The following is a 16,536-nucleotide window of genomic DNA, read 5'->3' on the forward strand; positions in this document are numbered from 1 at the left end:
CTTGGACTGGACCTCCTCGATCACACATCTCCTGGCCGATCGGACCCGCGCCTAGGAATAACGTGTGTTGCACTGCAGCCGACGTGTTTTACTGTTCCCCTCCGATCTAGCCCATCTATCTCTTTGCACCCTCGGTCCCTCCACCTCTCTCTCTCTATCTCTCTCGTTCGTGTGTCTGTGAAAGGGATCACACACGAATGATCTACACAGCCTAGGCAGGCACCTCCCTCCTTGTTGTCCCTTTATAAAAGGGACATGCCTCCCCCTTTCGTTCATGATCGCTAGCTCGCTGCTTGCCTTTTGATCCCTCGCTCCAAATTGCCCATTATTCCGACATACACACAGCACCAGCCGCCACCGCCGCCGCGGCTGCTGTTCTCCTCCTACTCTCTCCATATTATCTCTCATCTGATCTTCACTCATCACCTAGCTATATATACTAGATCCTGCTAGCTAGGTCCTCCATAGCTCTATCCAAATCTCGATATCGCAAGCAAATTCCTGATCTCATCAGTCCCTATAGCTCCCATGTCTGCCATCTACATGAGCCAGCTCTCCACTGCTCTCCCTCTCATGGAGGGAGATCACCACCACCACCACCACCACCACCACCAAGGCCACTTCCAAGCCTTCACGCTGCCAAAGGATCCCCCAATCCTTTTCCCCTTTGTGATCAGCAATAGTAGCGCCAGCGAAAGCAGTCTGAGCTATGGATCGGCAGATCATCACTTGTTGAGGCAGCATCGTCAAACTATGCTCGAGCCCCAACATGTACGTGTTACTTAATTAACTGTATAGTATGTGTTCAATTTCCTAATCATAGCCCATGCATGTGTAAAAATTCACAGATTTATTTCGTCACTCATGCTGCGCGCCCTTTTATGTATAATAATTTTTATCTAATTATATATATCAGATGATTGGTGGATCGTCATCAGCTGCGAGTAGTGTCTTTGCGACGCCGTTCCCGACTGTGGAGAGCATCCGTGACGACATGATCGAGCCTGCCTCGTACGATCCATACGATATGGGGAAGCTGCACCAGGTGGTCGGTGGCGGGTCGTCGATGGATGCTTGCAGCTGGACGCCGCCGGCGGCCAAGATGAGGATCACGAGGAAGGCCACTGCCGCCGATCCCAGTGGTGCCGGGAAGAAGCCGAGGAGAAGGGCGCATCAGGCAGCAGGGTACGACGCCGACATCAACATGAGCGGCCAACCAAATTTGGGTGTTATTAGGGTGTGCTCCGACTGCAACACCACCAAGACGCCCTTGTGGAGGAGTGGTCCTTGCGGCCCCAAGGTATCTTTCTCTGTTTGTTGTTGCCTCTTCCAATCCAACTCCTACGTACATGGTGTCGTGGTCCTTGCATGCTGCATATATACTTATGTAGTAATTTATATTATTGCAAGCCCATGAGTGTAACATATCTTGTTTTGCATGGCGCAGTCGCTCTGCAACGCGTGCGGTATCAGGCAGCGGAAGGCACGGCGGGCGATGATGGCCGCCGCGTCTACCTCCGGGCCAGCAGCAGTGCCCGCCACCGACAGCGATAAGGCCTCGCCGAGCAACGCCGCCGGGGCCGCAGCAGCACACCCCAAGGTGAAGAAGGAGAAGAGATCAGTGGACGTGGACCGGTCGCTGCCGTTCAAGAAACGGTGCAAGGTGGTCCAGGTCCAGCAGGATCACGCTGCGGCCGTCGCAGCTCCTGCCGCGGCCACTGACAGGCCGGCTGTCGTCGTGCAGCAGGCGGCCACCGCCGCCGAGGTTGGTGACGACGACGCCTGTCCGAGCAGGGACCTGCTTGTCGACGACATTGGTGGGCTCATCAGCTGGAGCAGGAGTCCGCCGGCGGCTCCCGCATCTGCAGATGCTGCCTCCTGCAGTTTCCGGGCGTCGCCGGCGTTGCCGGTGCAGCAGGACGAGATCACGGACGCTGCCATGCTGCTCATGACGCTGTCCTGCGGGCTTGTCCGAAGCTGATCGACGATCGATCTACCTCTACAAAGGCCCCAGCACCATAGGCTTTTTGCAGCTAGCTACCTCTAGCTAGTGCCTTTGACTGTTAGTGTTACTGTTAGTGTTGTTACCATCGTCGTTTACCCTACGACCTGTAGTTTTTTTTATTTGGCTTCTTGTTCTTGTTGCCAGTGTAACCCGTGTCACTGTTCAAGTCATGTGATTCGTTTGATGAGAGAGAGAGAGAGAGAGAAGAGAGTTGAGAGAACGGGACGATAGGAGCGAGAAGATCACGAGTGGAAGTGATGAGGCAAAATCGTGATTATCATCTCTAGCTACAATAGCCAGGACGACGATATAATTATTGCATGTAGTGTGAGACTGTGAGGTGTTTCAGTTTTGAGTGCACTAGTTTTTTTCCCCATGCTGTGGCTGTAATCTGGTCAATGGCTGCTATTGTTATTTATTCTTCATTCTGGTTGAGTTTCTTGTAATGGCAATCTGGAGACATATCGTTGCAAGGCGTGCCTGTGTTCTTGCGACTCGTTCATGACTTTTCCTTCTGATGGTTCTGTCAGTATGATCTGCTTTGAGCTGCAGTATATAAAGCTTTTGTCAGCTTGTCTGGTGGTCTCCATTGTTTCACCAGTTTTCATGCAACATTCTCCTAATCTCCTTTATCATATGCCATCTTGTCAGGACCCGAGTCAAGATCCTAATGGAATCTGGAAGTGGAGTAGAGTTTAGGGGAGAATTAGCAAGAACAGGATACACTACTGGATCCGGCTTCTTTGCCGAGAGCCGGGAGCCCTCGGCAAAGGCCTCAAAGCCCTCGGCGAAGTCTTCGCCGAGAGTCTGCCACGAGGCTCTCGGCAAAGAGCTCTCGGCAAAGAATTCTTTGCCGAGAGCCACGTGGCAGGCTCTCGGCAAGAAACGCCCTCGGCAAAGCCCACGGCGCCGTCGAGGAACGTCAATGTTGACGTCGTCTTTGCCGAGAGCTGTGCTGGTAGGCTCTCGACAAAGGAGGTCTTTGCCAAGAGCCGTCCAGGCAGGCTCTCGGCAAAGACTTTTTATTCTGTAGAGATGGCAGCACAGTGTCCTTTTGCTCAACGCCATGATCCCTTTGGATTTGCAGAGCCTTCTAAAAGTTACGTATTTGTTGGGTATCTGTTGGGCGCATGTCTATGATTGAGCCTTGCCTTACCACCTTACAACTTGTGACAGTGAGTTACTCTCTCTGTCTTGCTCGCTCTAGGAGTGATTCATAGACCGCATACGTATCCAGCCTAACCATCATACAATCTAGCAGTAGCTGCGTTTCTGTTAGAAACATTATCCAGCTAGGAATGATATGATAAGAACCTTGACGGTGCTTGCCCTGAATGCTTTTTGCCCTTGCGTATCTGAAGTGTCCAAATTATATATAGGATTTTGATGGATATGCTGCGCTTAGATCACCTCAGTTTACTGGGCATCAGTCTTGCAGTTGGGTTTTTCTTGTGCTGCCATAGACATGGTTTGCTAGTAAACAGCTGTGCTATTTCCTGGAAGTGGGATCTTCGGTCACTGTATGACCTGGATACCAATACCATGCTGATATACTTGGCCTGCACTGTTTTATTAATAGCTTCAGTCTTGTCCCTTTTCGAATACTAGTATGAAGTGTCAGGGATTAGGACTCTTCTTATCAGCTAATTGAACCCTCAAATGTTGCTCTGTTTTTATCATGTAGCTGTTCTTTGTGTTATCCTTGCTTTACCAAACTCATGTTAATTGTGCTGTTTAATCACTGATTATGAATATGTTTGCACAGATATGGAACTGGTGCCGACTTCTGAACCGCTAAAGCATCTATCCCACTAGGCCAGTACTCACCATGCTTGATGATAAACCTGCAGATTTCTGGTCAGATTCTGCAGCTCCGCGATCTCTACCTGCCAGCAAGAACAAGAAGTTCAGAGATCCAGCTCCAATCTCCATGCGTGGAGGAAACATACATAGATCGTTGAAATATCTCGCCTTGTAAGTGTGTCAAACACACAATGTTGCCAATTGCTTTTCCTCCTTCATTATGAAATAATAATTCCCATCTAATTTGACGCAACTACCATGATCCGATTAGGACTCGTCCCTGAGTAGGAGGAGTATATATATCCGGCTGTAAAGGACAGGACAGGACGCGGCAAGGTTTGAGTTGTGTAGTGGGCGCGGCCTTGCCCTTGCCCTTGTGCATAGATAGATTCGGGCCAATCAGTCTGTTGTTTGGACGTGCATCTGTCCCCATTAAGGGGCAGATCACGAGGGGAGAGGCGCGAGCAACAAGTCGCCCAGCCGATTTTGGACGCACGCTGTTGGGGGCGTATGGGTATGGGCTGCCGGAAGAGCCGTTGCTCTCCGGATTCGTTTCACTGTACCTGCTGGTCGTAAGTCGTAAACAGAGGATAGATGGAAATTTTTTTGGGAACTAAACAAGGCCATAGATGGAATGGACCAGGAGAAAGCGGAGCAGGCGCCGGTAAGTATGGCCGTATGGGTGAGCTTTGCGCCTTTGCACGCCGTGTCTTGCCTTTTTTGGTAAAAATCCGTGTGGGGAAGTACTGCTGCTACTTTTCCTGTATTAGCAGCGCTGGTGCAATGGACTTGCAGGCCATCATGATCGTTTGGACGTAGATCTGATTTAAATGTAGAGATTTTAGCAAAACATCTAGCTAGATATTTGTGGGAGTCAAAAGCTCCGTTCGCTTGTCTTATACTCTTAAGTCTGCCAACTAATATTGTTTTGCTCTCACAATAAATCAGCGAACAGTACTGCCCGCCATGACTTTTCAGAACATATGACAACATATTATGCTAAAAGCCAACATATTATGGGTTGTGTGTTTGATTGTCAGCATAGAGTTCAGATGGCAATGGGTATAAACTCGTTAGAGTTTGCTAACTTAAACACATGTCTATAAATATAAAATATGCTTACTAAAAAACCCATGACCTATGACGAGTTTAATTTTATGTCTAGACCCATATCCATTTGGATCATAGGTACCCAACGGGTCGCTTGTACCCACATAGCAAGCACACTACTTCACCACCAATAGGGATATAGTATTATAGTACATATTCACAAATGGTATACTCATGTAAGCACAATACAATGAAATATAATCAAATTAGAAATCATATTTCACCAATCATACAAAAATCAGACACCATAGTTCATATATTAATGACATACATATATCAACCAGTTGGGATCTTAGTCTCTCAGATGTGGCGTGATGCGTGTCGTAGTATGGTTGGGTGGGTGATAGGAAAGGAATGAGCTAGGGTAATGTTTGGGATGGAAAGGTTGCTTATGTATACCTTTAAATGGATTGATAGAGTAGAAATTTAGAGTACCATGGACTGATATAAGCTCTTCTATGATGGATTTGGTTTAAAAATCTATAGGTGTATGAGTTTGGGTACTACATCTCCAGACTACACCTGCAAACCTGCTGGGTATGATTTTTTGTCCATTAATAAACCCACGGGTAGACAAATTAACTCATATCCACGCACTAATAGGTAAAGACACGTCAGGTTTCAAGTATCCATTGTCATCTCTCTAACCTTAGTATGTTACAACTAACCTTAGACAGTGGCGGAGCTCGTCAATTTTGACGTCTAGGGCCACTAATAAAGCACACACACCGTTTACGTTGAATCAAGATATCAGTTGTACCAAGTCTAATACCGATAGATAACAAAAATAGCTTATAAATACATAGTTCGAGATAAAAATCTTAATTTCAAACTTAAATCCATAACATGAAAGTGGATAAAAATCTTAATTTCAAACTTAAATCCACTCGCGCTCGGCCATCTAGGGTGCGTTTGGTTGGAGAGCGTGGAAGAGGGATGGAATAACTATTATTGTGTTTGGTTGGAATGATAGAATTATGTCTTTGCTAATAACTGCAAAGAAGGACGTGTTTAGCTAGAAAACAACAACAAAGCCAACCACGATGCCCTGGAGTACACTATGAGCTGGGATTGAAAACGTGAGGGAACCAGGAAGGAGTAACACACTACAAAGCGGGCACAAGCAAGAGATGAGAGAGGGTGATCGAGGCAGTCTATGGTGATGAATATAATCCAAAAAATTAAAAATGAGTATTAAGAAATTTTGGTCCACAAGTAGGGCCAAGGCCCTAGTGGCCCTAGGTGGAGATCCGCCCCTGTCATTAGATAAGTGTGGCAAATTATAAAAAGTATATTCACAGAAAGTTTGGAGGTAGATGCATCACGAGTCCGTGGGTTGGCACACAAAAGGCGCTGATCAGAGTCATGCATGTAATAAAGGGTAAAAGTGGACAATAAGGATGTAGAGGAGAATGTTGTCATGGTGACGAAGGAGGGCGGTGAGGATGTTGGCTGGAGCTCAGGCTTACCGTGGCTACTCCCTCCGCATCTTGCGGTGGAGAAGGCTTGAAGTGTCACAGTAAAAAAGCTACTAGACGATAGGTATAGTTTGAATCCTGGGTACATTATTTTTCTTTTACAATTAATCAGCAAATAATACTTTTCAGCCTAGCTTATCAACAAAACGAACGCATTTTACTTGCCAATAAACAACAGAACAAGTAAATAACCCACCTTTTGTCAAAATTGCTGCTGTGGGCTATATTGAACTAAAATGCTACAGAATATTGTATTATACATTCATATATATCTGTATACGTATGTACATAAGAGTGTGCAAAAATAGTTGGATATTCCTGGGAGAATACCCTTCGGATCCGCCAAGGCATCCCACTTTGGATAATCAACCAAGCAAATTGTTTTCCACATATATATTTAGAAAATACCTATCAAGTATAGAAAATGTTTGCATATAATGGATGATTCATTATCGTTACTGGTGTTTTCCTTTTGTTGATGAGGGTGTTTCTTGTATCTAGTTCTGGTCCCTTGAAGGTAATGAGTTTAGAGATCTGGATTTTTTGTGAACAGTAAAATGAATACGGCCTTGTTTAGTTCATTCAAAAACTAAAAACTTTCCAAGATTTTTCGTCACATCGAATTTTGCGGTACATGCATGGAGTGTTAAATATAGATGAAAACAAAAACTGTTTAGTACCAGCTGTTGTCGCGGTGGGTAATGTGGGCAACAAGGTTGTTAACATCTCAAAAATTTTGTAAAAATTTTCAAGATTCCTCGTCACATCAAATCTTGCAGCACATGCATAAAACATTAAATATAAATAAAAAACTAATTACATAATTTGTCTATAATTTACGAGATGAATCTTATAAAAAACTAATTTGTCTATGATCGGATAATATTTGTCAAATACAAATGAAAGTGCTATCGTATCTATTTTGCAATTTTTTTTGTAATTAAACAAGGCCCAAGTGTCTTTTTTACTTGCAGAAGCCATTCAATGCACTACTACAATAAACGAGTATAATGTACATGCTAACGCTACGGTTTTATCTTATGAATGTATCTTAAAACAATAAAATTATATTTGCATAGTCTAATATTTATACAATTGTATTTGAGTCTATATATAATTCAGAAATAGTTTTGTAGATAAAAATGTGTAGTAATGTTATTTCTAATATTATAACCATCTAAGTTATATTTTTACGGTGCATGGTATAGATAATTAATAATAGGTTATTATTTTTCTATATAGTGTACAATATATAGCAAGAGACTATATATGCTTACGGTGTTGATCGGTGACAATCTTTCGCCGTCCCACAACTTCATAAAATTGTATACAAGAAAGCCTCCTAGTTTCCTGGACAAGATCAGTTGTTTATTCAATGTACATAAATAAAATAACTATTTTTTTGTGATTTAATAGGTGACATGTATTACAAGAGATTACCAGTATTTATTGTGTGTAACCTTTGTTACATATGTAGGGTATTCTTTCTTCCAATTATAAATATTACCGTTTCGGGTATGGTTGTGTACTTCGTACCCACTCTTTGCTATAAAACAAGGTTATAAAATAAATTACTTTTTGTAGGAATTATAGAATGGATAACTAAAATTTCTAAATTAGAATAAAACAATTTTCTTTAGAATGACTTACTGAGCCAAAGTTTCGTTAGTGCTGATGAAATGGATGTTTGTGCATATTACGTCCAATATGTGTTTTCTACTTTTCCACTTTATTGTACGTGTCAACTTAATTCACCTTGAGGCATGACTTGTACATTGTTTGCTTTCTTTGGCTTATTATACTGAGGCAACACCATCATCTGACTGAGAATATGCATTGGATTTTCATTGCTTTCTGGCCGAGGCGTTTGTACACCATTATCTTTGAACCGTACTTCATTTTCATCCTTTAAAGTGATCTGCATATGCAATATATATAATATCAGTTTGACATGCCATTCTTTTATATTTAGCATGCAATGCCCACATGGGCAAAAAATATATGCAATCCATGGTCGCCGCCCATGGCATCTTCATCACCATCCCAACTATCATTTGTTGGTTCAAATAGTTCACGGTCAAATTCATCTTCATTGGTTGTGACATCTAAATGGTTGCGGCGCCGCTCAGGTAAATGAACTTTTGCAAATTTTAATAATAAGTACAATAGCATGTATCTAAATACCTTTTTTTATTAAACTTCTAAAAATATTTTTAAAATAAGTACATTAACATATTTCTAATTGGCTTATTTTTTTTATCTAAATTAGCATGAGTTGTTGTGCTTGCCTGAATCAACGGGAGTAGGCAATGTTCGAGAAAGGACCGTACATGGGCCTCTAGCTCGTGGCACATAATTATCATTTCTATATAGTTGATAATCCTGTTCCAAAACTCACACAACCTACAAATAGACAACGGTTCATGATATATTACATGGTTGATGAAATGCATAAATTAAAGATATTACTCACCTGTAGGTGAGGATGCTGGCACTATTTGAGACACATCAGAGGTGGTGGTAATATTTTGCATTGCAACCTTCCTACGCGCTCGATATTCACGTTGTTTCCTATTAATCTCCTCCCTTTGTTGATCAGTCATATCATCTCTTCGTTTCCGTTGTCGTGCATTCTTTTCTTCCCTCCTAGTATCAGCACTGTCTGCAGGCATCGTTTGTAGGGCCAAGTGCACATGTTTACATCATTTAAGAAATTTAAGAAAGCATGTTACTTTTGCACAATAACAAACTTGAAGTATACCTAGGACATCATTGTCGTTGACTTCAGATTGTGCACTGCCTCTTGTTGTCGATGTGCCAACGCCAACATGGCTCTGATTCCCATCTGCATCTTTTTGGATATTGTTGTTGCCCAAAATAATTGGTGTGTTTTCATCACATGGGTCAGCATTTTCGTCAATATCTAATATTAGTGGGTTGCACACAAAGGATGACCATTTGTTAGGATAAATCATTAGGGTTAATGGTGTAAATGGGAATAACAAAGAGATTAATTACCCATCGTTAATGAAGTTAATGACATTGTTTCAGTCAAAGTAGCAGAAGTGCTACTATTTTGGGTTGCGGCCTTCTTACGCTGTCGGTATTCACGTTGTTTCCTATTAATCTCTTCCCTTTGTTCGATGGACATATCAGCTCGACGTTTCCGCTGCTGCATATTCCTTTGATCCCTCTTCCGCGAGGCCTCATCTAAAGTGGGCGTTTGGACGATAACTTTACTCCATTAGCATGAGATTGCGTTAAGAGCAGCATACGAAAATATTATAAGCATACCTGTGACGTTGGTGATATCGCTTAACGGTCCGCATGTATCTCTCGGCGTAGACATCTCGCTATGTGCTCGGCCTATATCTCTTGACATAGACATATCGCTTTGTGGTCCACGTGGATCTCTTGGCGTAGACATATTGCTTTGTGTTCCACGTGGATCTCTTGGCGTAGACATATCGACTTAGTTGGACATGGAGTTTTCTGCTCAAATAATTTAGGTTTAGAAAATACTCAAAAATCATATAACAATATCTCTACTATAATGAGCCACACAGCACACATAAAAATTTTGCAGTTATATTATTGTGCAACTATAGCCGGCACTCAAGCAGCTTCTGCTTACCACTCATCTGCAACCCATCCATACAATAGCACTAAGAACTTATATGTGTTACGGCCTAAGGGGAAACTAAACATGATCAATTTATCTAGAGATCTCTGCATGCATATATGAGCACCTCTTTCTGAAATAAAGCAGACAACTCAATGTGAGTACTGATGGCAAAGATAAAATTGCTATTCAGTCTAACCAAGCTTAAATAGCAGGGTTGCTTTTGGGAAATTTTAATTTAGTTGCATAATTAGGCCTTGTTTAGTTTGCAAAAATTTTCAAGATTCTCTGTCACATCGAATCTTTGGTCGTATGCATGGAGCATTAAATATAGATGAAAATAAAAACTAATTGCATAGTTTACGAGATGAATCTTTTGAGTCTAGTTACTTCTTATTTGGACAATGTCTGTTAAATAAAAACGAAAATTTTTGCGAACTAAACAAGGCCTTACTAAAACAGTCGTAGAACACATCCCAATGAAAAAATAGCAGCAGCATCTAGCTAAAGCATCGGTAATAGCGCACGCACACAGGAGGCGCTAGGTCGCCGCCCCAGCCCGCGCTCACCATGTCCACCGCCGTCGATCGTTTCACAAGAGTATTTCTGGTTTTGTTTTTCTTCAAGAAAACGACCATAATTAGCATGCATGACATCATGGTGATGCCATCAAGCTAATAAGGACCAAACGCACACACCGCCGGTTGCTTTGCACTGCCTGCTGTTGTGCCATGATCGCCGGCGAGGTGAGATCGCCAAGAAACGACGAACCGTTACTGTCGTTCACAAAACTCGACGCGAGAAAAAAAGCACCGGGAGGAAAAGGGCGTTACCATGAACTCGATGAGATTGATCTCGATGTTGCGGCCGGCGCGCAGCGAAGAACACGGTGAGCCTTGCGGCTGGCCGGAGATCGGGCGATGATGGGCCGGAGATCGGGCGCTGGTTGACTCGTTGATTGATCGTAGATGACTCGGAGGCTTGTTGAAGCTCGGCGTTGAGGCCTGCAACCGTTGGTGGCTGCACGATTGTGTTGAAGTCTGGCAGAGATGTTCTGTAGCTCTTGATTTTAATGATGACGGTTTTATGTGTACATTTTTCTGGGTGCATAAAAGTTGGAGACTCTTAGTGGGAGAAGTGTTTTTTGGTGGATCTAGTATAATTTGAACTGGTCTATTATAGTAGAGATTAGGGACGGAAACTTCCAAAACTCCTTTCATACTTTTTCTTATTATAGGGACAAAAACTCCTAAGACTTCGGACAGCTGCATAATTGGCTTGAGTGGCAAAACTTTGCATGTCCCACACCACGTGTCGCCGCCTCATTAGGGACAGAAACTTCCGAAACTCTTTCCATTTAAATCGAGTCAGGTTATCCATATTATTTAATACATGCCTTAAAATTATTAGATAATATATGGGCGTGGCTCATATTAAATCTAACACACCCCATCCGGCCCCGTCTCACTCAAATTATTGATACTGTAGCATTTTTATTTGTTTGTGGTAAATATTGTCCCATCATAAACTAGCTAGGCTCAAAAGATTCTTCTCGTAAATTACAGACAAACTGTGCAATTAGTTTTTGTTTTCTTCTATATTTAGTGCTTTATGCATGTGCCATAAGATTTGATGTGAACAATTTTGAAAAGTTTTTGAATTTCGGAGTCAACTAAAAAAGGCCTAGCTCCCGTCCCGTACCAAGTAATAATATTGGCAGGCACCTAGCAGCTATTGGCAGGCACCTAGCAGCCCAGCGCTGCAGGGCAAATTAGCCAGCACCCAGCAGCCTTGCGATGCAATGCAACTGCAAACCGCAAGGTACCAACGGCAAGCGGCAAGCCCAGTAGGCTTGGCCTTAGGCCTTCGGCCTTCATGGACGTGCAGCAAACATCACAGGAAAGCTGGCAAGGCTTGGTCGTTGGGGCCTGCTTTAATTTGCACTTTTGACTGAGAATTTCTCTCCCTGACTCGCCCGTGTATTGGTCCGCTTCTAAATATTCCAGGCCTTTGCACTGATTCCGCGTTGTAGTTATCTGCTTCTCGCCTGCTCATCGTCATCCACTACTATTTTTTGATAGCCCAGCTTATACTGAAAGATTAACGAGTTTAGGCCCCGGATACCAGCTTAGAGTACATGTCGCAGAAGGACACTTTCGACTCTTACAAGCACGTAGTTTATTATTTCATATAAGTAATTTAATCTAACTTCGTTATAATTCATCTGCAGTTCCCACGGCAACGCACGAGAAACACTTCTAATTTACAGTATTATATACTTCCTCGGTCAAATTATGTAGGTCAAGTGTCCGATTTTATAATAGTTGACTAATAATTCAGCTAACAACATTTAGCTATTCTAATAAAAAAATTGATTCTATTAAATCTATAACCAAATATATTATCTAGTAATTATAAATTTATAACCTTTATAAATAAATAGTTAAATAAATTATAATTTAGAAAATCGTGTCATGTCAAAAAAAGTGGACTTATCACAGGCTTGCTGACCCTAGTGGCGTTTTATCAGGCCTTGTTTAGTTCACCCCGAAAACCAAAAAGTTTTCAAGATTCCCTGTCACATCGAATCTTGTGCCATATGCATGAAACATTAAATATAGACGAAAACAAAAACTAATTACACAGTTTAGCTGTAAATCACGAAATGAATCTTTTGATCCTAGTTAGTCTATGATTAGATAATATTTGTCACAAACAAACGAAAGTGTTACAGTACCGAAAACTTTTTACTTTTCGGAACTAAACAAGGCCCTAGCTTCACCCCCTGGGGTCAATAGCCTCGTTCGACGAGAACGGTCAAGCAGGAAGAGACATTGGGGATCAGGTCAATAGCCTCGTCCGACGAGTCGCCAAAACCCTAGGAAAGTACAGGTCTCATCGGGCGTGTAGATAAGGGATGCCCGAGAGGAAAATGATAACTTGAAGCACCTTGTCGGAGGCCTAGGACCAATGGTGTGGACTGTGGAGGACCCAGCTCGCTCACCTCCACGCAACATATGCTATCTCGGATGCCCTTGCAACCGTACCGCCTTTAAACCTTAGCAATCACTATGGGCATTTGGTAATACTGAACCGATCCGTTCGGTTCGTCAGTACCCATACAAATTCGGTTTCTGAGGAAACTTGTACCGATCGGTTCCTAAAAATATTCAGTACCAAGGAAATTCGGTAAACGTTCTTTTCGGTTCGACGAAAGAACCGAACATATTACAACAACATGTAACATCAGGTTCAATGGCCAATTCAACATGATTTCATATAGAATAAGAGTACCAAAATCATACACATAAAAAGTCACAATACAACAGGAGTAGATGAGCTGCTAGGGTTTCGTTTATGTGAGCTTAGGTGGACTGCTACTGGGCTAACATGGGCTGCTAGTCGACATATTCGGTACTTCAGTTCACGAGGTACAGAACGAATATACCTCGGTAAATTCGGTTCCTAAGAACTAGGTACCGAACAGGAAATCAGATTTTTTCAGTTTCGTTAAATTCGGTTCGGTTCTTAGGCCTTGTTTAGTTCCAAAAATTTTCAAGATTTCCCATCACATCGAATCTTTGTACACATGCATGGAGCATTAAATATAGACGAAAATAAAAACTAATTGCATAGTTTGTTTGTAATTTGCGAGACGAATCTTTTGAGCCTAGTTACTCTGGAATTGGATAATAATTGTCACATACAAACGAAAGTGCTACAGTAGCAAAAACAAAAATATTTTGCGAACTGAACAAGGCCTTAATAAATTCGGTTTGGTTCTCGGTATTTCGTTTCTAGAGTGACTTAGGGATTTATGTCCCATGGTATAATAAAGCAAATGCTAGTAGTGATGTTGAATCGAGTCAATTCTGTACGTCTTAATTGTTCTTCAATGTTTGGTTAATTTGTCTTTTTGCTTATGCTTGAATAGCATTTTTTTAAGAGTGCAATGACCTTCAGGGCATGTCTACAGCCAAACAGGCAGACCATACCAATGGCCCAGCCACGGCAGTGATGATATATCATTGCTAGGTTTCAAACAACCGATAATAATAGTATATATCAGTGTCAGATCTAAAACAACAGACACTGATTTTGCCGACAGTTTTAGACCGACCTCAGTTTTTTGACAAGAGACAGGTGAAATTCCTGCTGCATTTTGACAACTCTGTCAAATTAAACCCTAAACCCTAAACCCTAAACCCGGCCTAGCTTGTTTTCTCTACAAACAACTTTTTAAGGCTTCTAATCCACTGCCCTTTGATGCTGCATGTCCATGGTTGGAATACAAGAAACGATGTAAGTATGATCCAGCATATATATGGTGTGACGATTTGCTAAGGTTCGAAAAGACGAAAACAGGTTCAGAGTATGCATGAGTGATGCTGAGACAGTGCTCTACGCTAGGCATGTACGTATATGCCTACGTCTTGCTGCCGCTCCGACCAATTTGCTCCACTCGTTTGCCACCGGAACCGGAATGAGATGAGACGAAGATCGATCACGGACATCCAGACGATTAAATTAAACCGGCGCTGGAAAAAAAGTTGAAATAAAAGCACAGCAACCTGACTCGCGAGAAATATCTGACGGAATGTCTGAACACGATCGCCTGACAGGACAGGAACAGGACGCACATCCTCTCTGAAACCTAGAGGCCTCTCAAGAGCCAACAAGCCTAGCGAGCGAGCTAGCTGAAGGGATCTTCTAAGAGACACCGAAAAGGCCGGCGATGTCCTCTTGCGACGGCTGGCTTGTGGATGGCCACGCCGGCCGGCGGCCGCTCCCGGCTCATCCCGATGCCTCCAGACCCCAGACGCGCACGGCCCCGGCCGCCGCGCGCCTGGCTGTTGGTTTTATTTCGACGTGGGTTTTTATGTGGACATGGCTGCCGCGATCTTGCGCGATTCCTCCGCGGCGCCGGGATCGGAGCTACCTAGCGAGGCGACATGGAGGACGCAGCACCGCACGTTTGTGTGCTGCACGCGCGGGCCAGAGGTCGCCGTCGTGGTGGGATTGTTGGCCGCTGAGATGGTCTCGTCGAGCAATGGAACCAGGCGAGCAGGTGAACTTATCGTCAATTCGTCATCTTGGATCCGCAGTAACAGCTGCCTTTATCCTCTGCACAGAATTCTTATCTGCGCTTTCTTGCATGATTTGCATTTCGCCGTGGATCGCACGAGAAATAGTTAGGCGTGGAAAGCCGTGACAGGGTAAGAGAACAGGACTCCCTTCGCTTAAAAAAATAGGTCGAATTCAAATTATTTCAAATCTAATTAAATTTATAGAAAATAATAGCAATAGTGATGGTTTAAAATATGTATAATGAAAATATATTCGATGGTGGGTATAATGATACTTATATTTATTGATATCATAAACATTAGTATACCTTATAAATTTGGTCAAACTAAATATAATATGATTTTGTACTGTATTTAAACTGGCACTCCTTTTAAAAGGGGGGGGGGGGGGGTCAGTCTCTATTCAATTTGTGAAGTTTTTGTTACTATTGGAAGGAAAGTCTTCTAGATATTCGCTCACAAAAAGTCTTCTAGATGGCTAAGCATCGTCCTGCAAGCTTCCAGACTTATAGTGAGCCACAGAAGAGTGTATGAGGGCTCCAATCTTATTATATCAAAGTCAAACTATTTTAAATTAAACTAAATTTGTAGATATAGTATTAATGATTATGATTCTACAAAGTCTCATATGTTAAGTGAATCACATAATCTTTGAAGCACATGCACATAATTTAAGAATATCTCAACTTTGTACATGCATATTTAACTGGGTATGTAACCAGAGGACATGGACGAAGCTAGCGGTGGGGCTAGGGGGGCTCTAGCCCCCCCTACCGCTACTGATTCAGTAGAGCTCCTAGTGTTTTTGCTTCTAATTTTAGACATAAATTTATAAGGTAGGGTGGGCTGAGACTTTATTTTTAGATATATTTTGTGAATTAATATAAAACTACTTCAAGCTAATATATATTTTTTCTATTGTGAGGGGTTATAGTAAAGTTAAGTTGATGTAGCAATTTTGTTTAGCCCCTCCTACAATTTTTTTTGGCTTCGTCCCTGCCAGAGGAAGGTCAACAGTTCGACATTTATTTGAAGCACACTATCTGACCTGCTGCAACTTCGTTGCTTACATGTTCCACGGAGAGATACATGTACATAAACCCATTCTAAAAGTAAACGAACAAACAACTAAAGATTAAACCATATTACAAATCAAAATAGCTAGGACGCTTCTCCGGATCAGCATATCACCGCAAATTCCCTATGGCTCCTAATATAATAGAAAAAGAATCAACCAAACTAATACCTCCTCTATCTCAAATTATAAATCATTCCAATAATTTTAAAGAATCAAAACATTTCAAGTTTGACTAAGTCTATACCGTAAAATAATAACATTTATTATATCAACTAAGTATCATTACGTTCTATATTAATTATATTTTCAAAGTATATCTATTTGATACCACAAAACTTTGTAATTTTTTTCTA

At 42.2% G+C, this 16,536-nt stretch overlaps 2 protein-coding genes across 2 annotated transcripts; one reads left to right on the forward strand and one right to left on the reverse strand.

Moving 5' to 3' along the window:
• Window positions 178-2,446, forward strand: LOC8065027 (putative GATA transcription factor 22). The gene is made up of 3 exons (XM_002437140.2): window positions 178-771; window positions 917-1,300; window positions 1,448-2,446. Exons 1-3 carry the CDS (start codon window positions 529-531, stop codon window positions 1,979-1,981), a joined length of 1,161 nt encoding a protein of 386 aa, XP_002437185.1. The 5' UTR covers window positions 178-528; the 3' UTR covers window positions 1,982-2,446.
• On the reverse strand, window positions 8,818-11,017 carry LOC110431423. Its single transcript, XM_021450540.1, has 5 exons — window positions 10,852-11,017; window positions 9,691-9,888; window positions 9,415-9,606; window positions 9,158-9,319; window positions 8,818-9,058 (listed from the first exon to the last, which is right to left on the reverse strand). Exons 2-5 carry the CDS (start codon window positions 9,860-9,862, stop codon window positions 8,862-8,864), a joined length of 723 nt encoding a protein of 240 aa, XP_021306215.1. The 5' UTR covers window positions 9,863-9,888; window positions 10,852-11,017; the 3' UTR covers window positions 8,818-8,861.

This window comes from Sorghum bicolor, chromosome 10 (assembly GCF_000003195.3).
Source record: "Sorghum bicolor cultivar BTx623 chromosome 10, Sorghum_bicolor_NCBIv3, whole genome shotgun sequence".
Taxonomy (NCBI): Eukaryota; Viridiplantae; Streptophyta; class Magnoliopsida; order Poales; family Poaceae; genus Sorghum; species Sorghum bicolor.

Bases quoted from the DNA above. Each gene is read 5' to 3' on its own strand.
- LOC8065027 (XM_002437140.2), top strand. From the start codon at position 529: ATGTCTGCCATCTACATGAGCCAGCTCTCCACTGCTCTCCCTCTCATG. The intron at 772-916 runs GTACGTGTTACT...TATATATATCAG, and splicing joins CTATGCTCGAGCCCCAACAT to ATGATTGGTGGATCGTCATC. The intron at 1,301-1,447 runs GTATCTTTCTCT...TGCATGGCGCAG, and splicing joins GTGGTCCTTGCGGCCCCAAG to TCGCTCTGCAACGCGTGCGG.
- LOC110431423 (XM_021450540.1), bottom strand. From the start codon at position 9,862: ATGTCTACGCCAAGAGATCCACGTGGAACACAAAGCAATATGTCTACG. The intron at 9,607-9,690 runs GTATGCTTATAA...CGCCCACTTTAG, and splicing joins CGATATCACCAACGTCACAG to ATGAGGCCTCGCGGAAGAGG. The intron at 9,320-9,414 runs GTAATTAATCTC...CACTAATATTAG, and splicing joins ATTAACTTCATTAACGATGG to ATATTGACGAAAATGCTGAC.